The sequence below is a fragment of the Ursus americanus genome, chromosome 2 (genome assembly GCF_024610735.1).
Source record: "Ursus americanus isolate L20-20 chromosome 2, mUrsAme1.1.p, whole genome shotgun sequence".
Lineage (NCBI taxonomy): Eukaryota > Metazoa > Chordata > Mammalia > Carnivora > Ursidae > Ursus > Ursus americanus.
In genome coordinates, this window is record NC_142128.1 from 24,179,346 (window position 1) to 24,198,306 (window position 18,961).

The window sequence follows — 18,961 nt, forward strand, 5'->3', positions numbered from 1 at the left end:
AAGAAATAAAACCCAGAGCAAGGTTGAATGATAACTTTCATCTTCTATAGCCACTCCTTCAAGACTGGGAGAAATTGCTGTTTCACCTAATACATAGAAACAAACACAGCAGGTAATGAATCATGGAACTTTACTTCAAAAACTAGGGGTGTACTGTATGGTGACTAACATAATATAACAAAAAATTATTATTAAAAAAAAGAGAAAGAAATAGACCTTAATGAAATGGAACTAAGTAAACTACCTGATAAAGAGTTGAAAGTAATGGTCATAAAGATGTTTACCAAACTTGGGGGAAGAATGAATGAACACAGTGAAAGTTTCAGTAAAGAGATAGAAAACATGATAAAGTAGCAAACAAGTCACAGAGCTGAAAAATACACTAGATGGGCTCAATAGCAGAATAGACAAAGGAGAAGAATGGATCAGTGACCTGGAAGATAGGGCAGGGGAAAACACCCAAAAGGGCAGTGAAAAGAAAAAAGAACTTTAAAAAGTAAAGCTAGATTAAGGGAACTGTGGGGCAACATCAATCTTAATAACATTCACATTATAAGGATTCCAGAAGGAAAAGAGAGAGAGAAAGGAGTGGAAAATTTATTTGAAGGAGAAATAAAGAGTTTTCCAGACTGTTATATATATATGCAGTATGTTGTATGTGAAGCTTGTTTTAATCACAAAGCAAAAATCTATTACATGTTTATGCGCCCAACATAGGAACTCCTAAATATATAAAACAAATATTAGCAGACCTAAAAGGAAATTGACAGCAAACAATGATAGTAGAGGATTCTTTTTTTTAAAAAAATTTTATTTATTTATTTGAGCAAGAGAGAGAGTAGAGCAACAGAGAGAGAGCATGAGTGGGGGTAAGGGGCAGAGGGAGACGGAGAAGCAGACTCTCTGCTGAGCAGGGAGCCCAATGCGGCACTCGAGCGCAAGATCCTGAGATCATGACCTGAGCCGAAGGCAGATGCTTACCCGAATGATCCACCCAGGTGCCCCAATAGTAGAGGATTCTAATACCTCACTTATATCAATGGATCCATACAGAAAATCAATAAGGAAACATTGGCCTTCAATGACATTTTAAGCCAAGTAGACTTATTTGACACAGAGAACCTCCCATCCAAAAGCAGCAGAATATACATTCTTCTCTAGTGCACATGGGAAATTTTCCAGGAGAGATCATATGTTAGGCCAAAAAACATGTCTCAATACATTTAAAAGATTGAAATCCTATCAAGAATTTTTTTCTGACCACAATGGTACGAAACAAGAAATCAATTACAGGAAGAAAACTAGAAAAATCACAAATATGTGGATATTAAACAACATGCTACTGAACAATAATTGGATCAAAGAAGGAATCAAGGGGAATTTTAAAAAATGACTGGTAACAAAAGAAAACGGAAATGCAATAGTCCAAAATCTAGGGGATGGAGCAAAAGTGCTTTTAAGAGGAAAGCTTATAGCAATACAGGCCTACCTCAAGAAACAAGAAAAATCTCAAATAAGGAATCTAACCATACACCTAAATGAACTAGAAAATTAAGAACAAATAAAGTCCAAAGTTAATAGAAGGAAGGGAATGTTAAAAATCAGCATGGAAATAAATGAAATACAGACTAAAAAGGCCATAGAAAAGATTAATGAAACTAGGAGCTGGTTCACTGAAAATATAAACAAAATTGACAAAACTTTTAGCTAGGCTCATAAGAAAAAAAACAGGGGCTCAAATAAATAATATCATAAATGAAGGAGGAGAAGTTACAACTGCTATCACAGATAGAAAGGATCATAAGAGACTACTAGAAAAATTATACACCAACAAACTGGACAACCTAGAAAAAAATGGATAAATTTGAGCAGATCTGGAGCTCAAAGCCGTGTGTATCTGACAACAGAGCTCATGCTTCGCATGTTAGGCTGTGCTGCCTCATAGAGAGTAGACCGGAGGGTGCCTGCCAGTTAGGATGGGCCAGATATTACTGTGCGTAACTAAGAGCCCTGTGTCTTAGCGGCTTCTAATGAGGGAAGTATCTTTCTTGCTCCTGCCAGACACCCACATGGTCTTCCTGGGACCAGGATAAAAGCAGACCCACCGTAGGTAACTGCCAGGTGCTATATGAGATGGACAGAGGGGATGCCAGACTCAGTTGTCCCAAGTGTTCTGTTTGAGGTGGCACCCCTCACTCCCACTCACATCTCACTGGCCAGAGCATGTCACAGGGATGCATCTAACTTCCAGGGTCAGATGACACACTGACATGCTTGGTGGAGCCTATTGGGACCACCACATGGTGCCACCCCCTCTAGGGGACTGTGCAGGGGCAGAGGGGGGGCATGGGGCATTGGTAGGAAATGACGGCAGGACTAAGTCAGGATGAGTTTGCTTTATCCTTGACCAGGTAGAATTTGTCTCAGAGCTGCCCAAAACCATCAGGCAAGATTAAAAGAAGTGACCTTTGGAAAAAGGAGTTCAGTCAGATGTAATCAGCAAAACCCTCAGAAACCACTGTGTCATCTTTGCCAAATCCCTGGCTGCCTCAGTTTCCCCACTATGGAAAGTATGAGGAGGGAAGTGATGGACATTGATTTGTAAGAGCATCACATTCCAGCATTTTTGTTCTTTTAAATTAATATCAGTTACTCTCCTGCTTCCAAGTCCCCGAGTGAGCGCTCAGAATGTGGCTGGGGTAATAAAGTGACATCAGCATCCAAGGGGACTTGTGTTGTGCTTTTATTCTGTGAATGAACCAGTGCCAAATGCTGTCCCTCCATGATTCTCCCCAAGCCCCAGCAGAGAGGCCTCTCGGGCCAGATTCTCCTCCTGGTTCCAGGGGCCCTGGGTGACTCCTTTTTGTCTATTCCACAGCCAGGACACAGAGATCTGGGGAGGGACCCTTCCTTGGCCCCAGGTGTCCACCTCTGCCTGGCTTGCCCATGCCCTGCTAGAGGGTGAGGTCAGGGCCAGAGCTAGTGAGGTGGCTGGAGAAGGGGAAGGGGCCGAGGGCAGCCCAGCCTGGTGAGTCCACTTGGCTGCCAGACCATTCTTCACTGCTCCATCCAGCCTCCCATGGATCTGCTGCCTCTGTTGCCTCTCAATGCTGCTACTGCTGCTGCTTCCAGATCCCACCCTGTATCAGCACAGGTGTGGGAGAGATCTGCCCTGTGGGGACCCAGGAATCCTGCAAGACTCCTCCAGCCCTTTCCAGGGGTGCCCAATCCCCCATTCCTTGCAAGGAGTCCAGGAGCTCCGTTCCTCAGCCCTCCCTAGGGGACCCCACTCACTCACCCTTCCCAGGGCCCAGGAATCCCTCAGGCTCGCCAGGGGCCCATAACTCTCCCCACACTTCATGACCTCCTCCTGCCATCTGGAGCCTGAGAGATGATGTGTGCTAGGTGGATGGGAGGCTGACACTGGCTTTGGGGACACTTCCTCACCACCATGAGTGATCTCACCTGTTTGATGCCCCCAAACTCTGTTCACTGCTTCTTCTTTCCCTGCTCCCTGTTCCAGTTATAATCAGGGTGACCCTGGCCATCCTTCATGGAATTCCTTAGTCCCCCTTATAGGCTGGGTCTCTCTCCCATTCACTTTTGGGTTAGTCTAACTCCACCCCTTCTGTAGCTGGTCTCTCCTTCTATAACCAGGACAGCCCAACTCTGGGGCTCTTGAGGTGGGCAGGGGCATCTAAACAGAATTTAATACTAATGTTTTGTGATCCTTCTTTTGTTTCTGTTTGCTTGTTTTTTTATCATTTCTTTATATTTATGTTAACGATACTGTTTTCCTAGTTTAGCAGAGCTAGAATGGTTCCTATTTACAAGAAATTTGCAAAATAATGAAGTGGTGGTTTGTAGAGCACTGATTTTCAGCTGCCTTGGGCCTGAATGAGTTGGGGAAACATTGTGTTAGTCCTAGAGAGAAACAGTTTAGGAAGTGCCGCTCAGGACAGGGCCCAGGAGAGATGATCACAGGGGTTCATCGAGTAACCTGGGCCCCTGGGCCTGCCCACCTGCTTGGCTCTCCCCACTCAGCACACCTGGAGCTGCCAGCTCTCTGGGTGTTGTCCCTGGATCTCCCAGGAGAGAAGCTGGTGAACGTTTTCTCTTAAAATGCTCTCATTCCTGGAGGTCCCAGGAGATCTCATGAGAGTCAGCTTGGATTGATTCCCTGTGTGGTTCATAATGTAAAGCCCAAGCTAATGGGTAGGAGGGTCATAGAGATAAGTGACAGTTCCACCGCTATTTGCGGTATTAAAATATCTTGGTCAATTAGGGATGATTTGAGACCACACCAATATCATACCAATATTCCAGGAATTTCTGGCCAGAAGACATATTTGATTATAATTTTATGATGCTCATTTCATTGAGTTCCAACATCGCTCTTTTTCTTTGGGATTTCTTTACTTATATTTTGTTTACAGAGGTACTTCTCAAATTCTAAACATACGGGAATTTCTAGTTAGCTTTTTATAGTGATTTCTAGCCCATTTTATTACCAAAATGTACTCTGTGTGATTTCACTCCCTGGAAACATTGAAATTTCCCCTGTGGACAAAATAAATCGGGTGTATTTTTGTAACTGCAATCTGTGTGCCTACAGTTAATGTGTCCTCCACAGTGGTATATGGATGTGGACAGATATATGGAGATAGCTGTGGGATTCAGATGGTTTGCTTTCAGGACCTACATCTTATGGATGTTCTATCTGCACTGAGTTGCTGAGAGGGGGCTGAAACCTCCCATCCTGCTTGTGTATTTGATTGTTTTTGCAGTTCTATCCTCCTTTGCTTTATATGTTGTTCAGCCAATGGCCTTAGGACGGGAGTTGGGAAAGGAAGGACAGAGCGCCCAGAAGAGGGAACAGGGACCTGGGTTGGGAGGGAGCAGAAACAAGAAGGTCTGCCAAAGTTCTAGAGAGGAACTGTCGTTGGGATGGCGCGGGGTGGGGCATCAGCGGGGAAGTGTTTTTTGAAAATGAGGTTACCTGTGGCATCCATGTTGATCTAGGGGCAAAGGCAGCTGATTGGTGGAGAGATTATAAAGGTTCTGGGTTGCTAAGGAAACGTTGAACCAGGGGAAGGCTTGGAGGAAGATGGATCCTCCTCCACTCCAACTGCTCCTGAGGTTCCCTGTACCTGCTAATGTGTCCTGCTGACCTAGTGATTTACTAACCTGCTGACCTACTAACCTTTCTGAACCCTCCTCCCTTCCTTTGAGTACTTAATCTGACACTGGCACTGTCCCTGACCAACTCTGAGAAACGTCTTCCCCAATCCTACCCTCTATTTCCACCCTATTCCCATCCCTAATTACCACCCTGTCCCCTTTCCCACCCTTCCCTACCCCTACCATCCCCACATCGTCCCCTTCACCATCTCCACCTCCTCCCTGGTGCCCCAGCACCCCTTGAAAGGGCCAGGAGATGAAGATGCAGAGGCTGCTCTTCTGGCTTCTCTTGCTCCAATGTCCCAGTTACCCAAACACAAATGTGAGTAAACATGGCACTTCAGTGGTGTCTTCCTTCTTTTCTTTTTTTTAAGATTTGATTTATTTAAGAGAGAAAGAAAGGGCACAGGTGTGGGGGGAAGGGCAGAGGGGGAGGGGGAGAGAGAATCCCAAGCCAGCTGTGCAGTGAGCCCAGAACCTGAAGAGGGGCTCAATCTCAGGACCATGAGATCATGCCTTGATCCAAACCAAGACTTTGTCACTTAACTGACTGAGCCACCCAGGTGCCCCAAAGCTGCTGGTAGTGTCTTCCTTCCTGGTGGGGTTTTTCCCCATGGTAGTTAAATAACAGCTTTTTTATGGGCTTCTCGATGGGAACTTCAGAAGAACTTCACATTTCCCTGAAGACCGAGCACCACAGGGCAGGTTTCTAGGTCAGCCTGAAGGGGTTGTGGCCACGGCCATCCACACCAAGTTCTACATCCTGTCTGTGCTGCTTGGTCCAAAACCCGCAGTGCTAGCAGGATGGAAACCTGAAAATACTAGGTTTATGGTGTCAAGAAGAAAGGATTTGTGAAGATACGAAAAGCCATTGAGCTCTTTGTCTTAAATTGGGAGCTTGTATGATATGTACATTTTATCTCATTAAAATTGTCTTTAAAAATGTCAGGAACTAGAATTTAATAGGAACTATGGGTATTAGATTAGCTTCTGGAAGCCTGGTGAAGCTCGTGCTTCAAGCCTTATAAGTTTAGGGTCCATCTTAAGGGTAGTTTGTTTTCCTATCAGCACATTGTTCATATTTGTGAAGTTTGGCAGCCCTGGGAACAGTGGTATCTCAAGCATTGGTTTTGGGACTAGAGTGTTAAAAAGTGAAATGTCCTTTGTGCTCTGTGCTTCCTGGTTTGTTGACTTTTAACAAGTTCTGAGTCAGCCCTTTCCTTCTGGTCTTGGAGGCTATCCCCAGGGACCCTGTGTCCCACCAGGTCCATGAGAGCCCTGAGAAGCCCAGCAGATAGTAAGTGACCACATCCTGCTGGGACATTTGTCATAGGAAAATCACTAGGAGTGGTGGGATCAGGACATGAATGAGTTGTTGTCCTTTCTTTGGCCATGTATGTGCAGAGTATTGATTTCCCCAAAGTAAAAAGGTCCTGAATGTCCTTAGGATTGTCCAAATATGAAGAAATACCTGGTTCCCAGTGTGAATGTTTCACTCTATCGTTAAAAAGTGAAAACCATACCCCCAGGAGAGAGAGAAAGAGACAGACAGACAAACAGGGAACACCCCTAGAAATAAGTAGACTTCTTTAGATCGGCTTGCACCAGATTCTTACAGAGGGATGTGAAAAGTGTCAGTAGTCAGGAAGGATCCTTATATTGAGGCAGAATCATCCCACACGAATACCTCCAGTCAAAATAGACTCTATTCCATTTCTTTTGAGTCTTCAAAGGAGGACATTTCTTAGTAGTCTTGATTGGAATTATTCCCCTCTACCCAGTCCGCATCTCATAGATCAGTTCAGCTTTCTCACCCTGCCTCATCTCTGGGCTCTTGCATAAACTCACTGGTCTTGCATTTCCACCCCCCCACCTGCTCATGGCCACTGTCTCTGAAAACCTAGTGTTATTGGCCCCATTGGATGTCATCCAGTTAAGAGTCAGCTACTGGTCAGCATCCAGACAGCTGCCAGATGTACCGAGTGCCCACGACTGGGGGTGTTTTACATTCATGACAAGATGGCCTCTGTCCTTTGTGCATTTGATCCCCGTGATCAACCATAGTGCTGACAGCTACTGCTCTCTTTCAGACAGTGGCTATTCAAAGACAGTGTATGTTTCCACCAGCACACATTTTCCTGACCTCAGCTGTGATGAGGCTGAAGATGGAAATGTTATAGATTTCAGGGGCTACTTTCTAGAGAGTTGTGTTTGCACAAAATTCATGCTTGGTGTGAATGAGTATGAATTGTACGGTGAGTGTCTTGTCTCCTAAAATACTTCTAAGTCTAGCTTTTTAAAAATGAGATGTGTTCTTTGTTTTGGTGTCCATATCCAGGAATTTTGTATTCTTTTAGAAGTTAAATTTCATAGTTGCTGCTGATAGATTTAGGTAGAATAGTAAGAAATAGGAGCATGAATTCCTTTCATTGGATTTTTGGAGATAAGTGTTCAAGTAACTTAAAATCTCACAGATTTCATCAAAATATACAAGATCACCTGATGATGCAGATCTTTATGTACTTCAGAAATCTGACATTTTGGGCTGTGATTCAGAAGCAAAGTGAGCATTGAAAGAAAACGTCAATGTTTTCAGAAACCAAACAATAACTATAATTTATTTTTGTTGGAATAACAATCCCATGTTATATTAGTGAGCTAATGAGCAGCCTCCTGTCTGTCTCACTTATGTCCTAATCTATAAACAGCTGTCCATATAACATTCTCATTTGTATCTCTAGTACATGTTTTATTCTTGCTTTCTCTTGTGTTTCCATAAATTTTGGGTGTATTTTTGGAAACGTTCCAAAGGAGTTTATCCAGGTCCTTCATGGATGTACAATAGAAGTCACTGACTTCTTACCTGCTCTAAGTTTACATTTACTTATCTTGTCTATTTTATGTTGGATTATAAATTCTTAAGTTCTGTTAGCCATACAAAAAATATTTGCAATGTGCTTGTAGGCAAAAGAAAATCTCTTAAGATTTGCCTATTAAATTTTTTCTACAGCTTCAGTGTGATATAATTTATGTATGATAACAACAGCTTTTTAAAGAATACAGTTTGTTGATATTTGACATAGGTAAGCAGCAATGAAACCATCACCACAGTAAGATGGTAAACACATTCTTCACTCTCAACAGTTTGCACCTGCTCCTTTGTAATCCCTCTGTCCTCCTCCTCCATGAGGAGGAATTTGAGAGGTGTGCTTACCTCTTAGAGGCTGGTGAGGGTTCGTAAAGGTGATTCTTTGTGACAGATATATTGTAATGTCTTTGAGATTTCCTCATTATCTCAAATGTTATTTCAGCTTGTCCACATTTTGCTTGACCATTTCATTCTTGGCCCTGATGGTGTTGGAATAATGTGGAACCTTCCCGTTATTACTGCCTCCCTGGGACTTTGTGCCTTTCTCATTTACATCTGGAGAACCATCCTTGCTGTAAGTATACTAAAGTACCTTATAGATACACTTGTAATCATAAGTAAGCAGAAAATTTTATAGTCACTGGACCTTTAATATGCATTCAGTAGTACAAATTTCCCTTTATTATATTCAATTTTCATTATCATTTAGATTGGGATATTTTATAATTTTTCTTGAAGTGCCTTCTGTGATCCATATGTTTTTTTTAAGTTCAAGCATAATTGGCAAACAGTGTAATATTAGTTTCAAGCATTCAACGTGATTCAACCATTCTATACACTTCTCTGTGCTCATCACAATAAGTGTACTCTCAATCTCCTTCACCTCTTTCACCCATCACTCCACCCAAATCCACTCTAACCCCTGTGTTCTTCAGAAGTGTGTTGTTTAATCTTCTTTTTTTTTTTTTTTTGTCGTTCTCCAGCTATCTTTCTTTTCTTGATGTCTAGTCTGAGTCATTTGTGGTCTGAGAACATACTTCCTGTGATTTTATTCCTTTAGTTGTTCAGATGTATCTTATGGCCTCGAATATGGCCTCTCTCAGTGAATGTTCCATGGGAGCTTGAGAAGAATGTCTGTACTTCTGTTGTTGAATGAAGTATTCTGCAGATGTTAATGGATGCAGTAGATTGGTGATGCTGTTCAGTTCACCTGTGTTCTCATGGAACTTCTGTATCTGCTGGATCTGTCAATGACCAGTAAGAGGGTTTTGAATTCTCCAGCTGTAGTAATGGATTCATCTATTTCCATCAGCAATTCCTTCAGTTTCTGCCTCATGTACTTTGACTCTCTGTTGTTAATGCACGCACATTAGAAATTGTTGTCTTTTCAGAGAACTGACTGCTTTACCACTGAAATATGCCTGACAGTTTTCCTTAATCTGTAGTGTGTGTTGAAGGGTGATTTCACTGACCACAGGTTTCTAGTTTGATGATTCTTTTTAACACTTTAAACATTTCATCCTTCTTGATGGCATGGTTTATGAGAAGAAGTGTGATGTAGTTCTTATCCTTGTTCCTCTTGGGTAAGGTGTTACTGCTGCCCTCCCCTCCTTTCAGCACCCACCCTTAACCCCAACTCCAGATTATCATATGATTTCACTCATATGTAGAATTTAAGAAACAAAACAGGGGGTCATAGGGGAAGAGAGGGAAAAATAAGAAGAAATCAGAGAGGGAGTCAAACCATAAGAGACTCTTAACTATAGGAAACAAATTGAGGGTTGCTGGAGAGAGAGGTGGGTGGGGCAATGGGGTAACTGAGTGATGGACATTAAGGAGGGCACGTGATGTAATGAGCACTGGGTGTTGTATGCAACTGATGAATCACTGAACTCTACCTCTGAAACTAATAATACACTATATATTAATTATATGAATTTAAATAAAATCAAATTTTTAAAAAAGAGTTGACTGTTGCATTTTACTGTAATGTGGCTCGGGAGGCTTTTGGTCATTGGGTGAGGGGAGGGCAGCGTATTCGCTTGCTGTTTACCACAGTAGAGAGTGGGCATCTGGGAACTGAAACTCCTACTGAACAGTGAGCTGGAATTTCACTTAGGACCATCACGATGAGGTCTGCTATTTCAAGGACTAGGAAGTATGGTTTATTTCACAGCGAGGTAATTATCACATCGTTCAGCCCTGCCCTCCAAGATATGCAGAAAATCCCACAAGATACTTAAACGACGAAGGGCGATAGCCAGCCAAATTGTACAGTCCCTTCCACTCTTAATGCTGAACAGAGACTTTTCAATGTGAAAAAGGGAAGATTTTTTAAAATATATATTCCACTAAGAAAGCCATTGTGAGTTCTTTTCTTGAACTAGTTTCCACCCTCCTTACTTTCTCCTTGTTCTATTTATGCCTCAAGGGCTTTCTTTGTTGCACTGCATGATCCCGTTCTGTTAGGTGCACTCACATTGTTCTGTGATCATGATTTCTTGAATGTCTTTTCTCATATCTGTCTTCAAGGCCCAAGATGCATTGGCAGATCGAGAGTGGGGAGCCTTGGAGTCCAAAAAACATGTACTGAAGGGTATGTTATTTTTGGGAAAAGAAATCCCCAGATGCTGGCAATGAGTTTGCATTGGGAAGGGAAAGAATGCCTTCCTGCCTTCAAGGTCTTGCCCTTCTCCTTTCCCCAACAAAACCAAGTTCTCAGGTCACGTGCCCACTCATACAAAAGAAAACTCATCCTTTACAGAAAGCAAAAAGGTCCTGGAACAGAAGTGCAACGCCCTGAGTTCTTTGAAAGCAGCTAAGGAAGTGGAATTGAAGCTGCTAAGGAAGAAATTGGGTATCGTGGTGGATTTCTCTGAACGAAGAAAAGTGGCTGCCGAAGAGTAAGCTATTCCTGTGTTAATCGTCACAAACACTGTTGTATGAATTTATGTGGCAGCCAGGCTAGATAGTTGTAGTTCGTTGGGAATTGGATCTAGAGTATTTTTGCCAAATGCATTCTGTAGAAGTACCTGCCCTTCCTACCTTGATCTGTGCAACCTGCATTTTTGTTTCTGTTTCAACTGCTTGTCACACGTTGTGGTGTGATTCATTGGGGCAGAAGAGGGAAGGTACCAGCATTAATCACCTTGACACCTGTATCCCCTCTGGGTCCTTCTACATTGTCCTTTTGATTTCAGTCTCATCACATGTTCTTATCAGCCCTGAATTCGGTCAATTTTGTTCAGTATGAAATTTGGGTCAAGAATGTGTAGAGAAAAATGGAATTCTCTTGCTGCAGAAACAATGGGAATTTCTTTGTGGAAAGTGGGTTGGGGCTCCAGCAATACTGGATCCCTTCATCCAGTGTACAACTGAGATCATTCACTGCGGCCCAATCCCTAAGAAGGCCGGAGTATTTCCTGTCCACCCGATTTTTTACGTGTAACTCTCCTGGGTCCCAAGCAAAGCCTGCAGTTTCACTAGGACTCACCTTTGCTGGCTGACCCTGAACAGCACTTGTTTCCTTCTAAGACTGTGCTCATAAAGTCATTCAGTTTCTTTGCAGTTCACTTGCCTGTTCCAGAACTCATTGATGAGCCCTGGGGAGTTTGGCTCCCACTTCCAGGCTGGCTTTCTCCTGGGCTTCCTTCTTCTGCATCTGGTTCTCGTGTTTCTTCATGTGCTCTTTAGAAATTGGGTGCATTTACTCATGAGTTTCCTATTTTGTTCAGTGTTTCCTCTATTTTCTCAAAAGGAGATCAGGACCTTAGAGTCCCTCATTCATGCTGAAAAGCAAAACTGTTCCCTCTCTTCCTGGAGACTCAGCTTTGTATTACTCCTTCCCACACCGGGGGTAGGGGCCGCTCTGACTCACTGGCATCTTGGTTCTGTTCATTGGTAAGTTTGTTCTGGGGGAGGTACAGTGTCCTGACCACCTTTCTCTCTTCAACACCTTACAACCAAGCCACTACATCACAGGCACTCCACAGAGCATGTGCTGAAGGATTGCCTGAGAGACCAGAAGCAAATGCATGAGTCCTTCTCTGTCTAGAGCTTTTGTCTCAGTTTCTAAGAGTCTTTTTGCATGTGATTCTTGAGTAAATCAAGAGTCACATTGAAACCCTTTAAATCAACACCATGAACAAAAGAGTCTGAGGGCGACACAGGAAACCAGCCTTTCTAAGCATCGCTCTTTGCTGCTTTCACTATCAGTGGACTCTGTTAAAGTAGGTTGACTCCATGCAGTTGATAGTTGTCCATCTGACATCTGTTGCCTGGAGATAACACCCTGACTGTGTGACAGTTCACATCATTTTATACTTCAGGACATACTGTCAGCGCTAAGATTGGCCTTTTCCTCCACCGAGATCTTTGAAGGAGGAGGCAGGGGTTGTACTTCTAAACCCTAGAGATGTCTGGGAGTGAGTTACCATGCTGATGAAGCCGTACTCTGGAAGGCTTCCTTTTGAGCTGTCCGTGTCGGGCACAGCCTTGGTCTGAGGATCGGGGCTCCCCATGGAGGTGTAGGACTAATGATGGTCTCCTGCTTCATCCTAATGAGTATGGTTGGTCACTTTGAACCGAAATGAGCCTTCACTGTCTCAAAGAAAGACACAAAGTGCAGTGTTATTTGGTGACTTGGTGATGAATGAATTGAAGTAGAGAAGTATAAAGACAGCTCCGATTGCAGGGGACATGGCAGCAGCCAGAGTCTGATTTTTCTTTAACCCTAAATGGGGCCTTCAATTCATTTCCGATTGTGTTGTCAGTCTGTGCATTTATGGGAACCACTCTAATCTAGGCCGTCAAGTGTGCTGAGAAGAAAAATGGCAGAAATTCTGGACCTTGGCTACTGGTCTATGTATATACCTTTCCCATTTTAGGAAGCTGGAAAAGACACTTTATGAACTGGAGGCAACAAAGAATCAGCTGTCAGATGCCGAGGAAAATCTGAAAGTAATCAAAGAAGAAATGGACAAGTACAAGTGAGTTCAGACACTCCATACTAGCGGTTCCTGAAATTCCTGTTCACTTTGTATTTTTCACCTTTGTACAATGTTTAGACTCCATTAACATGTAATATAACCAAAAATTCACAGGACATAATCAGAGGGAAAAAACAGACCCAAAGAGATAAGTTTTAGAAAGAGCAAAACAACCATGTTAGTAAACATGTCCTGATTCCCAGTGCTGGTCTGACTCTGTGGAAACTTCTTCCACACCAGCATCCCTGGGGGTGGTGTCAGCGGTCCTCATCTTGAGGAAAGCAGTTTGTCGTAGGATGAATCCTACCCATAAACACGGTGGTGCCATCTGATGGCGCTGGTCTTTGCAACCCTGGCAAACGTGGCGAGGATAGAAGTTAAAGGAGAATAGAGCTTCATGACGAAAGATACTTGTCATGTGATAAATTAGGGAAAGATTGAAAACGGGTAAGGAAATTATATCAAGTCTGAACCCTGCATGTGTGGAGAAATGAGTAAGGAAAGGATGTGACAATAGCTTTGATCCTGCTGTCCATGTATAGTCATGTGGAAGTGTTTCCTGTGTCAGGATCAATTGGATGAGGGGACAGATAACTGGAGGACGGCCACATGGGCCGATGATTTAAAATCACACCCAATATTGGGCTTTATCTGACGAAAGCAATTGTACCTGACAGACAACAGATCGGAAAGATGCAAGACCAGCTGCAGGAGGCAGAGCTCACCTTTGAACGCAAGGTAACCTGAGCTGTGCCCCAACAGGCCCCTTAGCGCCTCCTGCAGGGGACGGAAGTGGCCCTTAGATCCCTGAACATGCGCTTTTGGTGTGTTGGCTTTTTCAGATTGCAGTTTATGAAAAGAATGCTCTAGAGAACTGGGTAAGTGTTTTCTTTTTCCTGCTCTCCGTTTGGGGCACAGTCCCACACAACTGAAGGTGGGTGGGTTTTTCTCCCGCAGATCAAGGCTCGGGTTTGGGAGCGGAAGATACAGCAGCAGAGAAGGGAGAACGCCTACATGATACACAGGTGTGCGAGTCTGATGTGCCTTTTTACGGGTGTCTTGAGGGGTGACGGCTACACTGTTTGGTGTCCAGGAGAGGACGTGGTGATGTAATTCTTATAGACGTCTGTTCTTTCTCTGTATTCAAGACTGCACATGATGGAAGGACAGATGCTGCCTGAAGGATGCATGAGACAGGAAGCGATACTGGGAAGACCTGAGATGTGGAGCCCTCCACGGAGAGGTAGTGGGCGCGCTGTGAAACGGGGCAGCCTGACTTCTGCTGGGAAAGCACACGGTGTCCTTCCCATTCCTGTGGGTGGTCATTGTGTGTCCTGGAGAAAATCACAAGCACTGCCTAAGGACAACAGGTTGTCTGAAGGGGTGACATGAGGGTGTTTTCCTCAGATGCCCCTGGCAGCAAGGCACCTGTCCCTGTGACAGGTGGAGCTCACACCCCTCCCCTGACTGCAGACCCGCCCCTTCGCCACCCCCTACTGAAGAGAGGAGGCTGGAGGAGTCATGGGCCCCAACTTCCTTGCCACTTTGACTCAGTGGTGAAGACCTTTTTGTTTTTTAAAGATTTTATTTATTCATTTGGGACAGAGAGAGAATGAGTAGGGGAGGAGAGACAGAGAGAGATGCAGACTCACCACTGAGCTGGGAGCCCAATGTGAGGCTTGATCCCAGGAGCCTGAGATCATGACCTGAGCAGAAGGCCAACCCTTAACCATCTGAGCCTTCAAGTGCCTTGGCGAAGACTTTTTTGAAAAAGAAAAAAAAAAAGACCATTTGAGAAAAAAGGCATTTACTTACTCTTTATGGAGTAAATATGGATTTGCTCTTTATTTTTGTTACTCTTTATGGATTTATTCTTTTTTTAAAATAATTTTTATTTTGTTATATTAGTCACCATACAGTACATCCCCAGTTTTTGATGCAATGTTCAATGATTCATTATTTGCGTATAACACAGTGCATCATGCAATATGTGCCCTCCTTAATACCCATCACCAGCCTATCCCATTCCCCCACCACCCTCCCCTCTGAGGCCCTTAGTTTGTTTCCCAGAGTCCACAGTCTCTCGTGGTTCATTCCCCCTTCTGTTTACCCTCGTCATCATTCTTCCCTTCCTCCTCCTACCGATCTTCATGCTATTTCTTATGTTACATAAATGAGTGAAACCATATGATAATTGTCTTTCTCTGCTTGACTTATTTCACTTAGCATAATCTCCTCCAGTCCTGTCCAAGTTGCTGGAAGTGTTGTGTAATCGTTCTTTCTGATGGCTGAGTAATATTCCATTGTATATATGGACCACATCTTCTTAATCCAGTTATCTGTTGAGGGGCATCTCGGCTCCTTCCACAATTTACCTATTGTGGACAATGCTGCTATGAACATTGGGGTGCATATGGCCCTTCTCTTCACTACATCTATATCTTTGGGGTAAATATCCAGTAGTGCAATTGCTGGATCATAGGGTAGCTCGATTTTTAACTTTTTAAGGGACCTCCACACTGTTTTCCAAAGTGGCTGTACCAACGTGCATTCCCACCAACAGTCTAGGAGGGATCCCCTTTCTCCACATCCTCTCCAACATTTGTTGTTTCCTGCCTTGTCAATTTTTGCCATTATAACTGGTTTCAGGTGGTATCTCAAGGTCGTTTTGATTTGAATTTCCCTGATGGCTAATGATTTCCAACATTTTTTCATGTGTCTGTTAGCCATTTGTATGTCTTCATTGGAAAAGTGTCTGTTCGTATCTTCTGCCCATTTTTTGATTTGATTATTTGTTTCACGTGTATTGAGTTTGAGAAGTTCTTTGTAGATCTTGGATACCAGTCTTTTATCTGTAGTGTCATTTGCAAGTATCTTCTCCCATTCTGTGGGCTGCCTCTTAGTTTTTTTTGACTGTTTCCTTGGCTGTGCAGAAGCTGTTTATCTTGATGAAGTCCACAAGTTCATTTTATCTTTTGTTTCTCTTGCCTTTGGAGATGTGTCATGAAAAAGGTTGCTGTGGCCGATGTCGTAGAGGTTGCTGCCTATGCTCTCCTCTAGGATTTTGATGGATTCCTGTCTCACATCAAGGTCTTTCATCCATTTGGAGTTTATCTTTGTGTATGATGTGAGAGAGTGGTCAAGTTTCATTCTTTTGCATGTAGCTGTCCAATTTTCCCAGCACCATTTATTGAAGAGACTGTCTTTTTTCCACTGGATGTTTTTTCCTGCTTTGTCAAAGATTAGTTGCCCCTAAAGTCGAGGGTCCATTTCTGGGTTCTCTATTCTGTTCCATCGGTCTATGTATCGGTTTTTGTGCCGGTACCATGCTGTCCTGGTGATCACAGGTTTGTAGTACAGCTCGAAATCCGGCAACGTGATGCCCCCAGCTTTGTTTTTCCTTTTCAACAATTCTTGGCGATTCGTGGCCTTTTCTGGTTCCACACAAATTTAAGGGCTGTTTGTTCCAGTTCTTTGAAAAATGTCATTGGTATTTTGATTGGGATGGCATAGAAAGTGTAGATTGCTCTGGGTAGCATAGACATTTTAACTATGTTTATTCTTCCGATCCATAAGCATGGAATATTTTTCCATCTTTTTGTGTCTTCTTCAATGTCTTTCAAGAGTGATCTGTAGTTTCTGGAATATAGATCCTTTATGTCTCTGGTTAGGTTAATTCCGAGATAACATATGATTTTTGGTGCTATTGTACATGGAATCGATTCCCGAATTTCTCTTTCATCAGTCTCATTGTTTGGGTATAGAAATGCAACTGATTTCTGAGCATTGATTTTGTATCCCGCCACAGTACTGAATTGCTCTATAACTTCTAGTAGTTTGGGGGTGGATTCTTTTGGGTTTTCTCTATAAAGTATCATATCATCTGTGAAGACAGACAGTTTGTCTTCTTCTTTGCTGATTTGGATACTTTCTATCCCTTTTTGTTGTCCGATTGCTGTTGCAAGGACTTCTAGTACTATGTTGAATAATAGTGGCGAGAGTGGGCATCCTTGTCGTGTTCCTGATCTTAAGGGAAAGGCTTCCAGCTTTTCCCCGTTAAGAATGATATTTGCTGTAGGCTTTTCATAGATGGTTTTTATGAGATTGAGGAATGTACTCTCTATCCCTACACTCTGAAGGATTTTAATCAAAAAGGATGCTGTATTTTGTCAAATGCTTTTTCTGTATCAATTGAGAGGATCATATGGTTCTTGACTCCTTTCTTGTTGATATGATCTTTCACACTGATCGATTTGCGTATGTTGAACCACCCTTGCATCCCAGAGATGAATCCCACTTGGTCATGATGGATAATCCTTTTAATGTACTCTTGGATCCTATTAGCTATGATTTCGTTGAGAATATTGGTGTCCATATTCATCAGGGATATCGGTCTGTAATTCTTTTTGATGGGGTCTTTGCCTGGTTTGGGGATCAAGGTAATACTGGGCTCATAGAATGAGTTTGGTAGTTTTCCTTCTGTTTCTATTTTTTGAAACAGCTTCAGGAGAATAGGTATTATTTCTTCTTTGAATGTTTGGCAGAATTCCCTGGGGAATCTGTCTGGCCCTGGACTCTTGTTTTTGGGGAGGTTTTTGATCACTGCTTCAATCTCTTCATAATTAATTGGTCTGTTTAAATAATCAATTTCTTCCTGTTTCAGTCTTGGTAGTTTATAGGTTTCCAGGAAGGCATCCATTTCTTCCAGGTTGTTTAATTTATTGGCATAAAGCTGTTGATAAAAGTTTCTAATGATCCTTCCTATTTCATTGGTGTTGGTCGTTATCTCTCCCCTTTCATTCCTAATTTTATTAATTTGGGTCCTTTCTCTATTCTTTTGAATAAGTCTTGCCAGTAGCTTATCTACTTTATTTATTCTTTCAAAGAACCAGCTTCTATTTCTGTTGATCTGCTCGACTGTGCTCCTGGTTTCTAATTCACTGATCTCTGCTCTAATCTTGATCACGTGCCTTCTGGTGGGTGGGTTAGGCCTGTTCTTCTGTTCCAGCTCCAGCTTCTTGAGGTGAGAATATAAAAACTGCATTCTAGATTTTACTCTTCTTTTGAGTGAGGCTTGGATGGCTCTGTATTTTCCCCTTAGGACTGCCTTTGCAGTGTCCCATAGGTTTTGGACCAATGTGTTTTCATTTTCATTGGTTTCCAAAAATTGTTTGATCTTCCTTCTTAATTCCCTGGTTTACCCAATCATTCTTGAGCAGGATGGTTCTTAGTTTCCAAGTGTTTGAGTTTCTTCCAAATTTTTCCTTGTGATTGAGTTCCAGTTTCAAAGCATGTGGTCTGAGAATATGCAGGGAATAATCTCAGTCTGTTGCTTTTGGTTGAGACCTGTTTTGGGACCCAGTATATGGTCTATTCTGGAGAAAGTTCTATGTGCATTCGAAAAGAATGAGTATTCTGTTGTTCTGGGGTGTATTGTTCTATATATATCTATGAGGTCCATCTGGTCCAGTATGTCATTCAAAGCTCTTGTTTCTTTGTTGATTTTCTGCTTAGGTGATCTGTCTATTTCTGAGAGTGGAGTGTTGAGGTCCCCTACTACTAATGTATTTTCATCTATATGTCTCTCTCTCTTTTTTTAAGATTTTATTTATTTATTTGACAGAGAGAGACAGCCAGCGAGAGAGGGAACACAAGCAGGGGGAGTGGGAGAGGAAGAAGCAGGCTCCCAGCGGAGAAGCCCGACGTGGGGCTTGATCCCAGGACTCTGGGATCACACCCTGAGCTGAAGGCAAATGTTTAACGACTGAGCCACCCAGGCGCCCCTCATCTATATGTCTCTTTATTCTGGTTAAGAGTTGGCTTCTGTATCTAGCTGTTTCCCTGTTGGGGGCATAGATATTTATAATTGTCATATCCACTTGTTGGATACATCCTTTAAGAATAATATAGTGTCCTTTTGTAT

General features: G+C 42.8%; 1 protein-coding gene across 1 annotated transcript in view; it reads left to right on the forward strand.

Moving 5' to 3' along the window:
* LOC148110514 (uncharacterized) overlaps positions 1-18,961 on the forward strand; it is a 147,625-nt gene that overhangs the window by 54,217 nt on the left and 74,447 nt on the right. Inside the window, exons 3-10 of the mRNA XM_087869951.1 lie at positions 8,493-8,624; positions 10,583-10,646; positions 10,815-10,953; positions 12,937-13,038; positions 13,716-13,776; positions 13,881-13,916; positions 13,996-14,063; positions 14,187-14,281. Of these exons, the coding sequence (XP_087726077.1) occupies positions 8,547-8,624; positions 10,583-10,646; positions 10,815-10,953; positions 12,937-13,038; positions 13,716-13,776; positions 13,881-13,916; positions 13,996-14,063; positions 14,187-14,281 (643 nt within the window). The 5' untranslated portion in view covers positions 8,493-8,546. The remainder of the gene's footprint in view (positions 1-8,492; positions 8,625-10,582; positions 10,647-10,814; positions 10,954-12,936; positions 13,039-13,715; positions 13,777-13,880; positions 13,917-13,995; positions 14,064-14,186; positions 14,282-18,961) is intronic.